The sequence below is a fragment of the Salvelinus sp. IW2-2015 genome, linkage group LG4p (genome assembly GCF_002910315.2).
Source record: "Salvelinus sp. IW2-2015 linkage group LG4p, ASM291031v2, whole genome shotgun sequence".
In the NCBI taxonomy this organism is placed as follows: Eukaryota; Metazoa; Chordata; class Actinopteri; order Salmoniformes; family Salmonidae; genus Salvelinus; species Salvelinus sp. IW2-2015.
In genome coordinates this window covers 18,892,963-18,913,442 of record NC_036841.1, presented here as the reverse complement: position 1 = coordinate 18,913,442, position 20,480 = coordinate 18,892,963, and the positions used below count along the sequence as shown (strand labels likewise).

Here is a 20,480-nt window from a genome sequence, read left to right as displayed (position 1 = left end):
GATAATGTGCATATTTATATCCACAAATCTCGGTTTACATTGGCGCCATGTTCAGAAATGCCTCCAAAATATCCGGAGTAATTACAGAGAGCCACGTCAAATAACAGAAATACTCATCATAAACTTTGATGAAAGATACATGTTTTACATATAATTAAAGATACACTGGTTCTTATCTTTTTTTTAAACTTTAGGAAAAAGCACACCATGCAATAATCTGGGACGGCGCTCAGAAATACACAACATTTCTTCGCCATGTTGGAGTCAACAGAAATATGAAATTACATCATAAATATTCCCTTACCTTTGATTATCTTCATCAGAATGCAGTGCCAGGAATCCTAGTTCCACAATAAATTGTTGTTTTGTTCGATAATGTCCATTACTTATGTCCAATTAGCTAATGTTGCTAGCATGTGTAGTACACGTGTCCAAACACTCGCGCAGATGCTGGCAAACGTCGGACGAAAACTTCAAAAAGTTATATTCCAGGTCGAATAAACTGGTCAAATTTAGTAGGGAATCAATCTTCAGGATGTTGTTATCATTTATATCCAATAACGTTGCAACCGAAGCATTCTTTCATGTCTGTATAAGTAATGGAACGCAATGAGACAACATGAGGAAAGCGCGTGACCAAAAACTGGCAATCTGCCAGACCACTGACTCATTCCCCTCCCATCCGGTCCCACAACACAGCATAAACTTCATTCCACGTTCTACTGACTGTTGACATCTAGTGGAAGGCGTATGAAGTGCAAACAGATCCATATATTACAGGGAATTGAATAGGCGATGACTTTAACAACGACCACTCTCAGAATTTTCACTTCCTGTTTGGATTTTTTCTCAGGTTTTTACCCTGCCATATGAGTTCTGTTATACTCACAGACATCATTCAAACAGTTTTAGAAACTTCAGAGTGTTTCCAATAGTAATAATAATATGCATATATTAGCATGTGGGACAGAGTAGGAGGCAGTTCACTATGGGCATGAAATTTATCCAAAAGTGAAAATGCTGCCCCCTATACCAAAGAAGTTAAATTCCCTCATCAATATACACACAATACCCCATAATGACAAAACAAAAACAGGTTTTTAGAATTTTTTAAATGAAATATCACATTTACATAACTATTCAGACCCTTTACTCAGTACTTTATTGAAGCACCTTTGAGTCTTCTTGGGTATGATGCTTGGCACACCTGTATTTGGGGAATTTCTCCCATTCTTCTCTGCAGATCCTCTCAAGCTCTCTCAGGTTGGATGGGGAGCGTCGATGCACAGCAATTTTCAGGTCTCTCCAGAGATGTTGATCGGGTTCAAGTCCGGGCTCTGGCTGGGCCACTCAAGGACATTCATAGACTTGTCCCGAAGTCACTCCTGCATTGTCTTGGCAGTTTGCTTAGGGTCGTTGTCCTGTTGGAAGGTGAACCTTCACCCCAGTCTGAGGTCCTGAGCGCTCTGGAGCAGGTTTTCATCAAGGATCTCTGTGTACTTGGCTCTGTTCATCTTCCCCTCGATCCTGACAAGTCTCCCAGTCCCTGCTGCTGATGAGGGAAAAACATATTTAATTAATTTTAGAATAAGCCTGTAACTTAACAACATTTGGAAAAAGTAAAGGGTTCTTAATACTTTCCGAATGCACTGTAAATTAAGATTGATCTCTTTTTGAATTTACTGTTGAGTTGGTTAATATATGCAACTGAAATTATGCAACTGACATTCAGTGCAACTGAGATGAAGTTAATAAAACGCAGATGCTGAGGACAGAGCAGTCAAGGTTAGCTAACCGAAAGAATTGTGTTTAATTATTTGGGTTTTATCTCCTTTTGAAGGCTAAAGCACAGCTAAACGAAGAACAGGGCAAATGTGCCTATAGGTCCTGACAACACAGGTCCTCACAACATCCCTCGCAACAACGTACTGTACATCCTAACTGACTGAGCATGTCTCCCTACAGAATCCAAAGCGGTGTGCAAACTGGGCCGGTCAGCCTCTACATCGGGGGTTCCTTCCCCGTGCGGTACTCCCCAGCACCAGCCCTTCGAGCCCCAGCCAGGCTATAGTCAGGTACCGCCGCATGCCACCACAGAATAAGAGACCAAGCTGGAAAGAAAGTGCTTGTGAGCCCACGTGGGGCCCTTGTCCCTGTCTCTCTGTGTTCACCTGTGTGTCGGCTGTCTGACCCCATCCCCAAATCGTATTTTCCTCACCCCGTAGCCCCGTCCCCCTGTCACCTGTCCCACCACTATGTAGCTGTTTTGTCTCGTCTGTATTGCATTCATCCAGGGGCACTCTGCTTATTTGTGTTTTGTGTTTGTGGAGACATCTTCATCCTGTGGTATTTCAAGGTGATTGGTATACTCATATATACAGACATCAAACCTCAGTGATATAATAATCTGTTTCCATCTCAGGACAAGGAGCCAGGGCAAGGTTTCTTCCTGCATCCTCCTTTTACTTTTACCACTATACCTACCTGGCCCTCCTTAATTTAGCTGGCCCTTACTTACTTCAGCTAAGCCCTTCCCTTTGTACACTAACTGAAACTTCCAATTTACTGGAACCGTACCACTGCCCTTTGACCTTACCTCCACCTGTGCCTTTAGCTGGCCCTTAACCCGAACTTCGATCTGGTCCATAACTGGCACCTGCCATCTTCCCTTTTCTTTTACCTCTATGACCATCTGTGCTATAACCTGACCCTTTAATCTGTACATTGACCAGCACTTTGAACTATGCCTGGCATTTTAACTGTTCTAACTGTCTTTTACCCAGCGTTTTACCTGCTTTTCTCCCTGGCAGCACCGTCAGTTCCCAAACCCCTAGCAGATGTGCGGTTTCTACTTCTAAAAATGACCAAACGTGACTCATTTCATGTTTGATGTATGAATATACAGGGCCATGAAAAAGCATTTGCCCATTTCTGATTTTCTCTATTTTTGCATACTTTTGATACTGAATGCTATCAGATCTTCAACCAAAACCTAATATTAGATAAAGGGAACCTAAGTTTAAAAATAACAAAAAATCTATCTATTATTTGTATTTATTTAATTAACAAAGTTATGCAACACCCAATTCCCCTGTGTGAAAAAGTAATTGCCCCCTTACACTCAATAACTGTTTGTGCCACCTTAAGTGCAATGACTGCAAAGAAAGCTTCCTGTAATTATTGATCAGTTGCATAACTTTGTTTATGAAATAAATTAAATAATGTTGTAATTGTTGTGTTATTTGTTCACTCAGGTTCCCTTTATCTAATATTAGGTTTTGGTTGATTACAAAATCTAATAACAAATATGCAAAAAATGTGAAAATCCGAAAGGGGCCAAATGCTTTTCCGCACTACTGTATGTATACACAACATACAGTGCCAGTTAAAAGTTTGGACACACCTACTCATTCCAGGGTTTTTCTTTATTTTTACTATGTTCTACATTGTAGAATCATAGCGAAGAAATCAGTGAAGACAAATTATGAAAAAAAACACATATGGAATCATATAGTAACCACAAAAGTGTTAAACAATTCAAAATATATTTAGCCGTCCTTTGCCTTGATGACAGCTTTGCACACTCTTGGCATTCTCTCAACCAACTTCATGAGGTAGTCACCTGGAATGCATTTGCTGCAGAGTATAAGTTTATTAGAGTTACCAGCCTCAGAAATTGAAGCCCAAATAAATGCTTCACAGAGTTCAAGTAACAGACACATCTCAACATCAACTGTTCAGAGGAGACTGCGTGAATCAGGCCTTCATGGTTGGATTGTTGTGAAGAAACCACTACTAAAGGACACCAATAAGAAGAAGAGACTTGGTTGGGCCAAGAAACACGAGCAATGGACATTAGACCGGTGGAAATATGTCCTTTGGTCTGATTAGTCCAAATTTGAGATTTTTGGTTCCAACCGCCTTGTCTTTGTGAGACACAGAGTAGGTGAACGGATGATCTCTGCATGTGTGGTTCCCACCGTGAAGCATTGAGGAGGAGGTGTGATGGTGTTGGGGTGCTTTGCTGTCTGTCTGTGATTTATTTAGAGTTCAAGGCACCCTTAACCAGCATGGCTATCACAGCATTCTGCAGCGATACGCCATCCCTCTGGTTTGCGCTTAGTGGCACTATAATTTGTTTTTCAACAGGACAATGACCCAAAACACACCTCCAGGCTGTGTAAGCCAAGATTTTTGATCAAGAAGGAGAGTGATGGAGTGCTGCATCAGATGACTTGGCCGAAAACAATCACATGACCTCAACCCAATTGAGATGGTTTGGGTGAGTTGGACTGCAGAGTGAAGGATAAGTAGCCAACAAGTGCTCAGCATATTTGAGAACTCCTTCAAGACTGTTGGAAAAGCATTCCAAGTGACTACCTCATGAAGCTGGTTGAGAGAACGCCAAGATTGTGCAAAGCTATCATCAAGGCAAAGGGTGGCTGCTTTCAAGCATCTAAAATATAAGTTTTTGATTACTACATGATTCCATATGTGTTATTTTATAGTTTTGATGTCTTCACTTTTATTCTAAAAAGTAGAAAATAGTTTAAAAAAAAGAGCACTATGTGTTTGTGTATGCTGTTGGTTATGGAACAAGTTTTTACTTTTCTTATATCTCTTTATGAGTGATCAACCATTCTTGAACATGTCACATTGATGTATACATATGTATCTCTCTACTGGGGAGGCAGCATATGACGCTTCAGAAGTGACATACTACACACACAATACACAAACAACATGTACACACACTCACACACTCAAAACACACACACAACACACACACACACACACACACACACACACACCACACACACACACACACACACACACACACACACACCACACACACACACAGACAGGTCACTCAACCATATTGCACGAATCAGAACTAAGCTACCCAGCTTTCTTCATTCTCACTCCCCAGCTCATAGAAAAAGTAGTCTAACTAAAAACAGAAGGCCTATCCTACTGAAAGTCATCCAATCAAAACAGAAGCCAAGAAAATAAAACCTTGTCAAATCCTTCTGTCATTCCTCCCTTTCTGTGTCCTTTTTGTGTCTGTGTCCTTGTCTATATATTGTGAGAATGCTGAAAACGCATTTGTTGTTCTGTGTGTTTTCAAATGAATGTCTTACTGTGTGCATGTTTGTGTATTTGTGTGTATGAACATGCAGTGGGCCATGTTTCACAAATAGATAAATACTGCTTAAACTTCCTATCTGAATAATTGAATATTTGATTACCGTAATGTCTACACTTGAATTTACTGTTATATAAGCCTTGGTCAACGATGACACTGTGTTTTACTGTTCATGGAAAGGAGGACAGTCTTATACATATCAATACATCATATAGTGTTATACACACGTAGACTACGTAGGCTACTGACAATATATACCTGCTCTTTTCAGACAAAATCAATACACACTTCACAACCAACACATCTACCAAGGCAATACACACATTATCATAGACTTGTGGTCTCATTCAAAAAACACCACTGTCTGTACCTTTCCTTAACATTAGGAAAGTAGTAGCACTCACTACCAACTATTTTCTACTTCTGTCTATAACATAAACCTAGACCATTGGTTCCTAACCTTTTCTTAACTGTGGCACACCTTGATGGGATAAAACATTCTGTCGCACACCTAAACTTTTCCTAATAATGTATTTTGTGGTAATCTGATCCATACTGCAAGTAATCCATTTTCTGTAAAAAAAAAAAAAAACATTGAATAAATAGGGTTTATTTAAACTATTTTCATAGTTCCTTACTCATGTTTAGTTTGTATGGACCCATTTAAAAGCGTCCTGCAAATCTCCAATAGAAAGAAAAACTCTGGTAGATCCAGTAAAATAGGTCTTTGGGTTTTGGCATTGTAAAATGTGCAACCCCAAACACAAAGCCATGCTCCGTTTGTTTCTTTGGCAGAGGCTGTGGTACTGCTAAGTCTCGTCAGACTTGCCTGTGCAAAGGGTTCTCGCAGGAGAAGTAAAATTATACGAATGACCATGCTCGTTGTGCGCCCCTCAAATGATACAAATGTAACAACACCTCCAGCGCATTGGACTTGAAACAACGATACAGATGCAACCATGTGTGTCATTCAATGTATTATCTACAGTCGTGGCCAAAGGTTTTGAGAATGACACAAATATACAATTTCACAAAGTCTGCTGCCTCAGTTTGTATGATGGCAATTTGCATATACTCCAGAATGTTATGAAGAGTGATCAGATGAATTGCAATGAATTGCAAAGTCCCTCTTTGCCATGCAAAGGAACTGAATCCCCCCAAAACATTTCCACTGCATTTCAGCCCTGCCACAAAAGTACCAGCTGACATCATGTTAGTGATTCTCTCGTTAACACAGGTGTGAGTATTGATGAGGACAAGGCAGGAGATCACTCTGTCATGCTGATTGAGTTCGAATAACAGACTGGAAGCTTCAAAAGGAGGGTGGTGCTTGGAATCATTGTTCTTCCTCTGTCAACCACTGTTACCTGCAAGGAAACACGTGCCGTCATCATTGCTTTGCACAAAAAGGGCTTCACAGGCAAGGATATTGCTGCCAGTAAGATTGCACCTAAATCAACCATTTATCGGATCATCAAGAACTTCAAGGAGAGCAGTTAAATTGTTGTGAGGAAGGCTTCAGGGCACCCAAGAAAGTCCAGCAAGCTCCAGGACCGTCTCCTAAAGTTGATTCAGCTGCGGGATCGGAGCACCACCAGTACAGAGCTTGCTCAGGAATGGCAGCAGACAGGTGTGAGTGCGTTTGCACGCACAGTGAGTCGAAGACTTTTGGAGGATGGCCTGGTGTCAAGAAGGGCAGCAAAGAAGCCACTTCTCTCCAGGAAAAACATCAGGGACAGACTGATATTCTGCAAAAGGTACAGGGATTGGACAGCTGAGGACTGGGGTAAAGTCATTTTCTCTGATGAACCCCCTTTCCGATTGTTTGGGGCATCCGAAAAAAAGCTTGTCCGGAGAAGACAAGGTGAGCACTACCATCAGTCCTGTGTCATGTCAACAGTAAAGCATCCTGAGACCATTCATGTGTGGGGTTGCTTCTCAGCCAAAGGAGTGGGCTCACTCAAAATTTTGCCTAAGAACACAGCCATGAATAAAGAATGGTACTAACACAACCTCAGAGAGCAACTTCTCCCAACCATCGAGGAACAGTGTCTTTTCCACCATGATGGAGCACCTTGCCATAAGGCAAAAGTGATAACTAAGTGGCTCGGGGAACAAAGCATCGATATTTTGGGTCCAGGGCCAGGAAACTCCCCAGACCTTAATCCCATTGAGAACTTGTGGTCAATCCTCAAGAGGCGGGTGGACAAACAAAAACACACAAATTCTGACAAACTCCAAGCCTTGATTTTGCAAGAATGGGCCAGTCAGGATGTGGCCCAGAAGTTAATTGACAGCATGCGGGGGCCGATTGCAGACGTCTTGAAAAAGATGGGTCAACACTGCAAATATTGACTCTTTGCATCAACTTCATGTAATTGTCAATTAAAGCCTTTGACACTTATGAAATGCTTGTAATTATACTTCCCTATTCCATAGTAACATCTTACAAAAATATCTAAAGACACTGAAGCAGCAAACTTTGTGGAAATTAATAGTTGTGTCATTCTCAAAACTTTTGGCCACGACTGTAAGTGGCACTGGTGCTCCCAAGTCAAAATCCCATGTTCATTCCACAGGTCACGTTTATAAGTGTTATAAGGGTGTTCCAAAAATTTTTACCTGAGAGTTCCTCAAGTCACACCAGTGTGCCGCGGTACACAGGTTAAAAACCACTGACCTAGACTACACACAGTTTGTACTCTTTCCAGACACCAACAACACACACTTCAGGACACATACATCTATCATACAAATACAGTGTCTAGTGAAAGTCTACACACCCCTGTCACAATTGTCACATTTTGCTGCCTTAAAATGTTATCTAAAAACGGATTCAATTTGATTTTTACCAGTTGAAAGCTATGATCCCTTATTGATTTCACTAGTTAAATCTACCTATCTAGTGTAGATTAATGGGAGGAGACAGGTTAAATAAGGATTTTTAAGCCACGAGACAACTGAGACATGGATTGTGTATGTGAGGCATTCAGAGGGTGAATGGGCAAAACACAAGATTTAAGTGCCTTTGAACAGGGTATAGTAGTAGGTGCCAGGCGCACTGGTTTGAGTGTGTCAAGAACTGCAACGCTGATGGGTTTTTCATGCTCAACAGTTTACCGTGTGCATCAAGAATGGTCCAACACCCAAAGGACATCCAGCCAACTTAACACAACTGTGGGAAGCATTGGCGTTGACATGGGCCAGAATCCCTGTGGAAAGCTTTCAAAACCTTGTAAGAGTCCATCCCCGATGAATTAAAGCTTTTCTCAGGGCAAAAAAGCATGCAACTCAATATTAGGAAGGTGTACCTAATGTTTTGTAGACTCACTGTATATCCATTGTTTTTTGTCAAAATTGCTGAAGCTCGGTAGATTTGGTTGGGAATCATTATTGGACGGCAATCTTCAAACCTTTTCAAGCAGTTTTAATGTCAGGACTGAGAATGGACCCCTCAGGAACACTCAACAACTCTTGGAAAGCCATTCTGTTATCTTTGGCATAAACATTTGTTTAATTGTCCCACTGAAAAATACAACTCTATCCCAGTGTTCAGAACATGCATTCAGAAGACTGAGGCATGTTTTCCTCTAGCTTTTTACCTGGGCTTTGCTCCTTTCATATTATTTTGATCCTTTCAAACTCTACAGCCCCTGCCAGTGACAAGCATACCCATAACATAATGCTGCCACCACAAAAGGGATCAACAATATGACATTCACTCCACATTGCTGGCCAGTATGACAACATGAAAATAAGGAAGCCTGCATTAAAACAAATCTATTTCAAATCATCTATTATGTTTGCAAAAAGGTCCTTAAGTAATACTGCAAGACAACATGGCAAATAAATACACTTTTTGCCTTCAGGTTTGGGACAAATCTAATAAAACACATCACAGAGTGAACCCCTCTGTATTTTGAAGTAATGTGGTGGCAGCATTATATTATGTTTATGCTTGTCACCGGCAGTGAAAGATGAGTTTGTCAGGATCAAAATAAATATATATACAGTACCAGTCAAAAGATTGGACACACCTACTCATTCAAGGGTTTGTCTTTATTTTTTACAATTTTCTACATAGTATAATAATAATTCAGACATCAAAACTATGAAATAAAACATATGGAATCATGTAGTAAAAAAGTGTTTAACAAATCAAAATATGTTTTATATTTGAGATTCTTCAAATGTAGCCACCCTTTGCCTTGGTGACACCTTTGCACACTCTTGGCATTCCCTCAACCAGCTTCATGAGGTAGTCATCTGCAATGCATTTCAATTAACAGGTGTGCCTTGTTAAAAGTTAATTTGTGGAATTTCTTCCCTTCTTAATGCATTTGAGCCAATCAATTTATATTATTATTATAATTTTTTTTTTTTAACCAGGTAAGCTAGTTGAGAACAAGTTCTTATTTACAACTGCGACCTGGCCAAGATAAAGCAAAGCAGTGCGACAGAAACAATAGCACAGAGTTACACAAAAAATAAACAAGCGTAACAGTCAATAACACAATAGAAAAAAAATAAAGTCTATATACAGTGTGTGCAAATGGCATGAGGCAATAAATAGGCCATAGTAGCAAAGTAATTCCAATTTAGCAGATTAACACTGGAGTGATAGATGAGCAGATGATGATGAGCAGATGATGGTGTGTAAGCAGTGATACTGGTGTGCAAAAAAGCAGCAAAGTAAATAAAAACAATATGAGGATGAGGTAGGTAGATTGGGTGGGCTATTTACAGATGGACTATGTACAGCTGCAGCGATCGGTTAGCTGCACAGATAGCTGATGTTTAAAGTTAGTGAGGGAAATGCAAGTCTCCAGCTTCAGCGATTTTTGCAATTCGTTCCAGTCACTGGCAGCAGAGAACTGGAAGGAAAGGCGGCCAAAGAAGGTGTTGGCTTTTGGGATGACCAGTGTGATACACCTGCTGGAGCGCGTGCTACGGGTGGGTGTTGTTATCGTCACCAGTGAGCTGAGATAAGGCGGAGCTTTAACTAGCACAGGCTTATAGATGACCTGGAGCCAGTGGGTCTGGCGACGAATATGTAGCGAGGGCCAGCCGACTAGAGCATACAGGTCGCAGTGGTGGGTGGTATAAGGGCGGCAGGTTAGCCTAGTGGTTAGAGCGTTGGACTAGTAACCGAAAGGTTGCAAAATTGAATCCCCGAGCTGACAAGGTAGAAATCTGTCATTCTGCCCCTGAACAAGGCAGTTAACCCACTGTTCAAAGGCCATCATTGAAAATAAGAAATAGTTCTTAAMTGACTTGCCTAGTTAAATAAAAAATAAATAAATAAGGTGCTTTGGTGACAAAACGGTTGGCACAGTGATAGACTACATCCAATTTACTGAGTAGAGTATTGGAAGCTATTGTAGATGACACTGTAGATGACATCGCCGAAGTCGAGGATCGGTAGGATAGTCAGTTTTACTATGGTAAGTTTTGCGGCGTGAGTGAAGGAGGCTTTGTTGCAAAATACAAAGCCGATTCTAGATTTGATTATGAATTGGAGATGTTTGATATGAGTCTGGAAGGAGAGTTTACAGTCTAGCCAGACACCTAGGTATTTGTAGTTGTCCACGTATTCTAGGTCAGAACCATCCAGAGTAGTGATGCTAGTCGGGCAGGCGGGTGCGAGCAGCGAACGGTTGAAAAGCATGCATTTGGTTTTGCTAGCGTTTAAGAGCAGTTGGAGGCCATGGAAGGAGTGTTGTATGGCATTGAAGCTCATCTGGAGGTTAGTTAACACAGTGTTCAAAGAAGGGCCAGGTGTATACAGAATGGTGTAATCTGCATAGAGCTGGATCAGGGACTCACCCGCAGCAAGAGCGACATCGTTGATATATACAGAGAAAAGAGTCGGCCCGAGAATTTAACCCTGTGGTACCCCCCATAGAGACTGCCAGAGGTCCGGACAACAGGCCCTCCAATTTGACACACTGAATTCTGTCTGCGAAGTCATTGGTGAACCAGGCGAGGCAGTCATTTGAGAAACCAAGGCTATTGAGTCTGCCGATAAGAATACGGTGATTGACAGAGTCGAAAGCCTTGGCCAGGTCGATGAAGACGGCTGCACAGTACTGTCTTTTATCGATGGCGGTTATGATATCGTTTAGTACCTTGTGCATGGCTGAGGTGCACCCATGACCAGCTCGGAAACCGGATTGCACAGCGGAGAAGGTACGGTGGGATTCGAAATGGTCATAGTGATATGTTTGTTAACTTGGCTTTCAAATACTTTAGAAAGGCAGGACAGGATGGATATAGGTCTATAACAGTTTGGGTCTAGAGTGTCACCCGCTTTGAAGAGGGGTCCAATCTTTAGGGATCTCGAACGATACGAAAGAGAGGTTGAACAGACTGGTGATAGGGGTTACAACAATGACGGTGGATCATTTTAGAAAGAGAGGGTCCAGATTGTCCAGCCCAGCTGATTTGTACGGGTCCGGGTTTTGCAGCTCTTTCAGAACATCTGCGATCTGGATTTGGGTGAAGGAGAAGCTGGGAAGGCTCGGGCAAGTAGCTGCGGCGGGGGGCGGAGCTGTTGGCCGGGGTTGGGGTAGCCAGGAGGAAAGCATGGCCAGCTGTAAAGAAATGCTTATTGACATTTTTGATAATCATGGATTTATCGGTTGTGACAGTGTTGCCTAGCCTCAGTGCAGTGGGCAGCTGGGAGGAGGTGCTTTTGTTCTCCATGGACTTTACAGTGTCCCAAAACGTTTTGGAGTTAGAGCTACAGGATGCAAATTTCTGTTTGAAAAAGCTAGCCTTTGCTTTCCTGACTGACTGCGTGTATTGGTTCCTGACTTACCTGAACAGTTGCATATCGCGGGGACTATTCGATGCTAGTGCAGTCCGCCACAGGATGTTCTTGTGCTGGTCAAGGGCAGTCAGGTCTGGAGTGAACCAAGGGCTATATCTGTTTTTCGTTCTACATTTTTTGACAGGGGCATGCTTATTTAAGATGGTGAGGAAATTACTTTTAAAGAACGACCAGGCATCCTCGACTGACGGGATGAGGTCAATATCCTTCTAGGATACCCGGGCCAGGTCGATTAGAAATGCCTGCTCGCAGAAGTGTTTTAGGGAGCTTTTGACAGTGATGAGGGGTGGTCGTTTGACTGCGGACCCATAGCGGATGCAGGCAATGAGGCAGTGATCGCTGAGATCCTGATTGAAAACAGCAGAGGTGTATTTGGAGGGCAAGTTGGTCAGGATAATATCTATGAGGGTGCCCATGTTTACTGATTTAGGGTTGTACCTGGTGGTTTCCTTGATAATTTGTGTGAGATTGAGGGCATCTATCTTAGATTGTAGGATTGCCGGGGATGTTAAGCATATCCCATTTTAGGTCACCTAACAGAACGAACTCTGAAGATAGATGGGGGACAATCAATTCACATATGGTGTCCAGGGCACAGCTGGGAGCTGAGTGGGGTCTATAACAGGCGGAAACAGTGAGAGACTTATTTCTGGAGAGATTCATTTTTAAAAATTAGAAGCTCGAACTGTTTGGGCATAGAACTGGAAAGTATGACACAACTTTGCAAGCTATCTCTGCAGTAGATTGCAACTCCTCCCATTTGGCAGTTCTATCTTGACGGAAAATGTTGTAGTTGGGTATGGAAATCTCAGAATTTTTGCTGGCCTTCCTAAGCCAGGATTCAGACACGGCAAGGACATCAGGGTTGGCGGAGTGTGTTAAAACAGTTAGTAAAACAATCTTAGGGAGGAGGCTTCTAATGTTAACATGCATGAAACCAAGGCTTTTTCGATTACAGAAGTCAACAAATGAGAGTGCCTGGGGACACGCAGGGCCTGCTTTAGCCTCCACATCACCCGAGGAACAGAGGAGGAGGGGATGAGGGTACGGCTAAAGGCTAGCAAAACTGGTTGTCTAGTGCATTGGGGACAGAGAATAAAAGGAGCAGATATCTTTGCATGGTAGAATAGATTCAGGGCATAATGTGCAGACAGGGGTATGGTGGGGTGCGGGTACAGTGGAGGTATCCCAGGCACTGAGTTATGATAAGAGAGGTTGCATCTCTGGACACGCTGGTTATACCTGGTGAGGTCACCGCATGTGTGGGAGGTGGGACAAAGGCATGTACAGTGGGAATAGGGGCTCCGCAGTAAACTAAAACAATGATAACTATCCTAAACAACAGTATACAAGGCATATTAACATTTGAGAGAGACATAAAGCGAGGCATAAAGCAATCACAGGTGTTGATTTGGAGAGCTAGCTAATGGCAGGAATCCGGCGTTGTAATGGAGAAAAACAGTCCGAGGCTGGCAGGTATTATCCAGGCTAAAAAACAGGCTAGTGCCTGAGCAGAGGGTAAAGGTTGCTAGCAGTGGCTAACAATGACTAAATAACATTGAGTGAGGCGCGTTACCGGAAGGTTTATTTAATTGAAAAATGGAAAAAGAGATTGAAAAATAAATTGGAATATATATAAAAAAAGACAATAAAATACAAAAAGTAAACGAGAGGACGAAAAACCACATCTGCACTGCTACGCCATCTTGGTTCACAGTTGTGTTGTGACAAGGTGGGGTTGGTATACAGAAGATAGCCCTATTTGGTAAAATACCAATTCCATTTTATTGCAAGAAAAGCGCAAATAAGCAAAGAGAAATGACAGTCTATCATTCCTTTAAAACATGATTGTCAGTCAATCCGGAAAATTTAGAGAACTTTGAAAGTTTCTTCAAGTGTAGTCGCAAAAACCATCAAGTGCTATGATATACAGTTGAAGTTGGAAGTTTACATACACTTAGGTTGGAGTCATTTAAAGTTTTTCAACCACTCCACAAATTTCTTGTTAACAAACTATAGTTTTGGCAAGTCGGTTAGGACATCTACTTTGTGCATGACACAAGTAATTTTTCCAATAATTGTTAACAGACAGATTATTTCACTTATAATTCACTGTATCACAATTCCAGTGGGTCAGAAGTTTACATGCACTAAGTTGACTATGCCTTTAAACAGCTTGGAAAGTTCCAGAAAATGATGTCATGCTTTAGAGGCTTCTGATAGGCTAATTGACATAATTTGAGTCAATTGAAGGTGTACCTGTGGATGTATTTCAAGGACTACCATCAAACTCAGTGCCTCTTTGCTTGACATCATGGGAAAATCAAAAGATATCAGCCAAGACCTTCTAAACACCTGAAGGTACCACGTTCATCTGTACAACCAATAGTACACAAGTATAAACGCCATGGGACCACACAGCCTCCATACCACTCAGGAAGGTTCTGTCTCCTAGAGATGAACGTACTTTGGTGCAAAAAGTGCAAATCAATCCCAGAATAACTGCAAAGGACCTTGTGAAGATGCTGGAGGAAACAGGAACAAAAGTATTTTTATCCACAGTAAAACGAGTCCTATATCGACATAACTTGAAATGCCGCTCAGCAAGGAAGAAGCCACTGCTCAAAACCGCCCTAAAAAAGCCAGACTACGGTTTGCAACTGCACATGGGGACAAAGATCGTACTTTTTGGAGAAATGTCCTCTGGTCTGATGAAACAAAAATAGAACTGTTTGGCCATAATGACCATCGTGCAATCCGAAGAACACCATCCCAATCGTGAAGCACTGGAGTGGCAGTATCATGTTTTGGGGGTGCTTTGCTGCAGGAGGGACTGGTGCACTTCACAAAATAGATGGCATCATGAGGAGGGAAAAAATGTGAATATGTTGAAGCAACATGTCAAGACATCAGTCAGGAAGTTAAAGCTTGGTCGCAAATGGATCTACCAATTGGGCAATGACCCCAAGCATACTTCCAAAGTTGTGGCAAAATGGCTTAAGGACAACAAAGTCAAGGTGTTGGAGTGGCCATCACAAATCCCTGACCTCAATCTGATAGAAGATTTGTGGGCAGAACTGTAAAAAAGAGTGTGTAAGTAAGGAGGCCTACAAACCTGACTCAGTTACACCAGCTCTGTCAGGAGGAATGGGCCAAAATTCACCCAACTTATTGTGGGAATCTTGTGGAAGGCTACCCAAAACATTTGACCCAAGTTAAACAATTTAAAGGCAGTGCTACCAAATACCTATTGAGTGTATGTAAATGTCTGACCCACTGGGAATGTGATGAAAGTAATAAATAATTATCTCTACTATTATTCTGACATTTCGCATTTTTTAAATTACGTGGTGATCCTAACTGACCTAAAACAGAGAATTTTTCCTAGGATTAAATGTCAAGAATTGTGAAAAACTGAGTTTAAAGGTATTTGGCTAATGTGTATGTTAACTTCCAACTTCAATTGTACGCATTAAGACACTTTATTCAGTATTTTGTTGAAGAACCTATTGCCAGCGATTACAGCACTGAGTCGTCTTGGGTAGGATGCTACAAGCTTAGCGCACCAGTATTTGGGGAGTTTCTCCCATTCTTCTCTACAGATCCTCGCAAGCTCTGTCAGGTTGGATAGGAAACGTGCTGCACAGCTATTTTCAGGTCTCTCGAGAGATGTTTGATCAGGTTCATGTCCGGGCTCTGGCTGTGCCACTCAAGGACATTCAGAAACTTGTCTCAAAGCCACTCCTGCGTTGTCTTGTCTGTTTTCTTAGGGTTGTTGTTTTGTTGGAAGGTGAACATTCGCCCCCTTTCTGAGGTCCTGAGCGCTCTTGAGCAGGTTTTCATCAAGGATCTCTGTGTACTTTGCTCCGTTCATCTTTTCCTCGAACCTGACTAGTCTCCCAGTCCCTGCTGCTGAAAAACACCCCCACATCGTGATGCTACCACCACAATGCTTCACCGTAGGGATGGTGCCAGGTTTCCTCCAGACGTGACGCTTGGCATTCAGGCCAAATAGTTCAATCTTGGTTTCATCAGACCAGATAATCTTGTTTTTCATGGTCTGAGAGACATTAGGTACCGTTTGGCAAACTCCAAGCGGGCTGTTATGTGCCTTTTACTGAGGATTGGCTTCCGTAGTAAAAAGCCATAAAGGCCTGGTTGGTGGAGTGCTGCAGAGATGTTTGTATTTCTGGAAGGTACTCCCATCTCCACAGAGGAACTCTAGAGCTCTGTCAGGGTGACCATCGGGTTCTTGGTCACCTCCCTGACCAAGGCCCGTCTCTCCCGATTGCTCAGTTATTTAAAATCAATTTTAGAATAACGCTGTAATGTAATAAAATTTGGAAAATGTCAGGGTCTGAATACTTTCTGAAGGCACTGGAAAAAGGTTAAATGTTTTGCCACATTTTTTGCAGTATTACTTTAGTTCCTTGTTGCAACGACAATGCATGTTTAGGAATATTTGTATTCTTTACAGATGTCCTTCTTTTCACTCTATCAATTAGGTTAGTGTTGTGGAGTAACTACAATGTTATTGATCCATCCTCAGTTTTCTCCTATCACAGCCATTAAACTCTGAAACTGTTTTAGTCACCATTGGCCTCGTGGTGAAATCCCTGAGTGGTTTCCTTCCTTTCCGGCATCTTAGTTAGGAAGGACGTCTGTAACTTTGTAGTGACTGGGTGTATTGATAACCATCCAAAGTGTAATTAATAACTCTCCCATGCTCAAAGGGATATTCAATGTCTGTTGTTTTCCCCCACCTACCAATAGCTGCCTTTCTTTGCGGGGCTATGGAAAACCTCCCTGGTCTTTGTGGTTAAATCTGTGTTTGAAATTCACTGCTCGACTGAGGGTCCTTACAGATAATTGTATGTGTGGGGTACAAAAATTAGATAGTCATTAAATAATTAAAGAATCATGTTAAACACTATTATTGCACACAGTGTGTTCAAAATTCTATTGCTGTGTGGCCCAGTTGGTAGAGCATGGAGCTTGGAATGCCAAGGTTGTGGGTTCAATTCCCATGGGGGACCAGTAAAAAAACATATGAACTCAGTACTGTAAATTGCTCTGGATTAGAGCATCTGCTAAATGATTAAAAATAAGCTTAATAACCTCTATGGGATCAGTGTCCCTCCACAATTACGGTTGAGCTAAGGTGATTAGCATGACGTTGTAAGTAACAAGAACATTTACCGGGACATAGACATGTCTTATATGGTCAGAAAGCTTAAATTCCTGTTCACTGAACTGTCCAATATACAGTAGCTATTACAGTGAACAAATACCATGCTGTTGTTTGAGGAGAGTGCACAACAACAAAAACATTTTATCATGGCAACTGGTTTGATACATTCACCTCTGAAGGTAAATAATGTACTTACATTCAGTAATCTTGCTCTGATTTGTCATCCTGAGGGTCCCAGAGATAAAATGTAGAATTGTTTTGTTTAATAACATCTATTTTTATATTCAAATGTAGGAACTGGGTTCATGTTTTCTCAACTTTTTCTTTCACATTGAACATGTAGATCAGGTTGTGTTGATATGTAGGAAAAACATCTAATGTAAATCCCTTTTTAGATTAAATTTTAAGGCAGCAAAAATGTGATAGCTGTGCAAGGGGTGTGTAGACTTCACTAGGCACTGCACATATTATTGACTGAATTTATTACACTCAACTAACTTTGCCAGTAAGATTGCACATGTCTGTTGATAGAGACGAATTACAATCATAGTCTCTCTCTTCGAATGCTGCTGTCTGTCTATGGCAACACCAACATTCTGGGCAACCCCCTCATACCCTCTGTCCCCCACCCCTCCTCACCCCAGATGATCCCCCCCATGCTGTGGGCTTGCGGAGACAACACCATGATGGAGATGATTGAGAAGAAGCGCAGCCTGTGTCGGGAGATCAAGGCCCGCCGGGGGCCAGCAGACAACAACCTGTGTAAGCAGGACAGCATGCCCATCTTGCACAGCTGGAGGAAGAGCAGCAATGGGACCAAGAAGTATGGCGGCCCTCCCCCTTACTCCACACAGACCACCGTCTTCTGGGACACGGCTATCTGACAGGAGTGATCCACCCTGTCCTGGGCCTTGTCACGGGCCTTGTTCAAATGGAAGAACCAGGACTTGACCAGTATGTCCAAGACTACCTGGACTTGACTAGTAAGAAACACATTTTGTTTTCCGTTGCAAAACATTTTAAAACGTTTCTGTTGCCTGTCCTAATGAACACAACCCTGTCCTCAGACTCCTCCCCCTTCCTTTCACAAGCCAGATATGGGCATTGAGCTGGTGAACAATCAGAACACAGGGAGACAAGAGTTCCCCCCCACCTCTCTGTTGTAGCAATTCAAATATCTGGTGTATCTCCCTGGTTTCGTATTGCTAATTTATATTTAAAAAAATTGTACCTCAGTAATTGTCTTAATATTGAATATGCTTAGTACAATTATATATTTTCTAAAGATGAAAAAATATAAAATAATTAGCAAATTTTAGTCTACTGTTGTTAAATGGTTTTTCAAACCTTGTCTTGGATATTTATGTTGCAACGACACTTGTCTGTGCGTTGGAGAAAATAATATGTTGCCAATACGTTGAGCCAATTCAGTAAGAACACCATGTTTTTTTATACAAAAAAATCTAAAGGATAAATGTTCTTATTACTATGAAAAAAGCACTAATTTTAAATGGAATATATTTTGGCATCTTGAATTTAGATGTTGTTGTATTGGAATGCTGTGGTGAACCATTTGAATGATCCACAATGTAGGTATGGCTTGCTCCACTGCCCTAACAATCACTATGACCATGTCCCAATACTTAGGGCAAATCAGCCATATCATATAGGGCCAGGACCTAAAGTAATGTGGTAGCACAAATCCTATCAAATCAGTGGTCGCACAAAGAGACAAGGGTAACAATTCACTTGACACCCAGCGTCATAACACGTTATGACACCGTCTTAACATGTCATATGTCATAACAACTGACGTAACGTGTCATAACCTGCTATAATATAGTCATAACACTGTCATGACCCATACATTTACAAATGTGACATTTATTGCATTATTTTATGGCTGGTTATGACACCTACATAAGTGTCAAACCCACAAAACCCACTGCACAAGGCAAAACATTCCATTACACCATAGCCTACTTGTCAACAGTATATTTATGTTATATAACATTTTCTGAAATTGAACATATTCAATTATTATTGTAATTGCGCACAAATTAATGTCAGACATGCACCTACCCCAATGCTCTGTTGCTGATGACTGGGATGAATGCAGGAGAAGATTTCAGGAGCAGGACAAGACAACTTCTTTATGACCGATTACTGACATAAGTGCATGTATGGCTTATATGATTATGATGGTCATAATACCTCTTGACAGTGTCATAAAGTATATTTTTTTAATCCAAGTAAAGTGACACAGGAAGGTCATAATGCTTCAGGACAGTGTCATAAAGTGTTTTTTTTGCAAGTGATTTAAAATATGATGAAAAACAACATGACTGGAGATAATGAATTACGACAACAACAAAGCACTTAAGAAACAATCTTTCAAATGAAAGGAACCTTCTTGGCAGGGATTTTTTTTAATGTCTTATGCAGTCTTATGTAGGTGTCATAACCAGTCATAAAATAATGCAATATATGTCACATTAGTAAATATATGGGTAATGACAGTGTTATGACCATATTATGACAGGTTATGACAAGTTATGTCAGCTATTATGGCATATTATGACATGGTCATGACCTTGTCATAAAGTGTTATGAAGCTGCGTGTCAAGTAAAGTGTTACCGAGACAAGAATATAGGCGACAAGGAGATAGGAGGGAAGGATGCCATTTATTAAGAGTGTTGGGACAAGATGGTTTGTACAGGACCCAACAAGTGCTTCATAATCTTTTCACACGACTGAGCCCAGCCAAACTTCACTGCCCTGGCCTGCCCTGGTTACACATCAACCGTAGTTGCTGGAACCGAGCTGGAAAGAACAATGTGAAAACAAAATGTTGACGCTAGCAACTACGGTTCGGGTCTACACAAAAGTGTTAAAAAAGTATAAGAGATTATAAGAGAGTCAGTGACCCACATCAACGTGCCAGAATAGTGACTGACCGGGCAGTGGAAGACTCGGCCATAGGGATGGAGATACTGTCATGGTGTATTTAATGAAGGCAGTTAAGATTATCCACCTTTTCAGACAGGAACTAAGCTTGAATTAAAATTATGTCATGTCTTATCTGAGTCTGGGGGTATTTCTCTGGCCTCCAAATGAAAACAATGATAGTGAGTTTGAACTTTCCCACTGATTAACCGAAGTTCTACACATGTTATATCTTTCCAAATCGAGTCGTATCAAAATAATGTGAGGAGACATGATTATTGTTTATAAATGACCACACACCATACCTCAACATATACACACACACACATCAGGAGCCTATTCGGGAGGATGTAGCCTCCGGAGC

At 41.5% G+C, this 20,480-nt stretch overlaps 1 protein-coding gene across 1 annotated transcript in view; it reads left to right on the top strand.

Annotated features, from left to right (window-relative positions):
* nyap2a (neuronal tyrosine-phosphorylated phosphoinositide-3-kinase adaptor 2a) overlaps nucleotides 1-20,251 on the top strand; it is a 93,459-nt gene extending 73,208 nt beyond the window's left edge. Inside the window, exons 6-7 of the mRNA XM_023982755.2 lie at nucleotides 1,966-2,075; nucleotides 17,814-20,251. Coding sequence (XP_023838523.1) covers nucleotides 1,966-2,075; nucleotides 17,814-18,053 — 350 coding nt within the window. The 3' untranslated portion in view covers nucleotides 18,054-20,251. The remainder of the gene's footprint in view (nucleotides 1-1,965; nucleotides 2,076-17,813) is intronic.
* The last annotated feature ends 229 nt before the right edge of the window (nucleotides 20,252-20,480 follow it).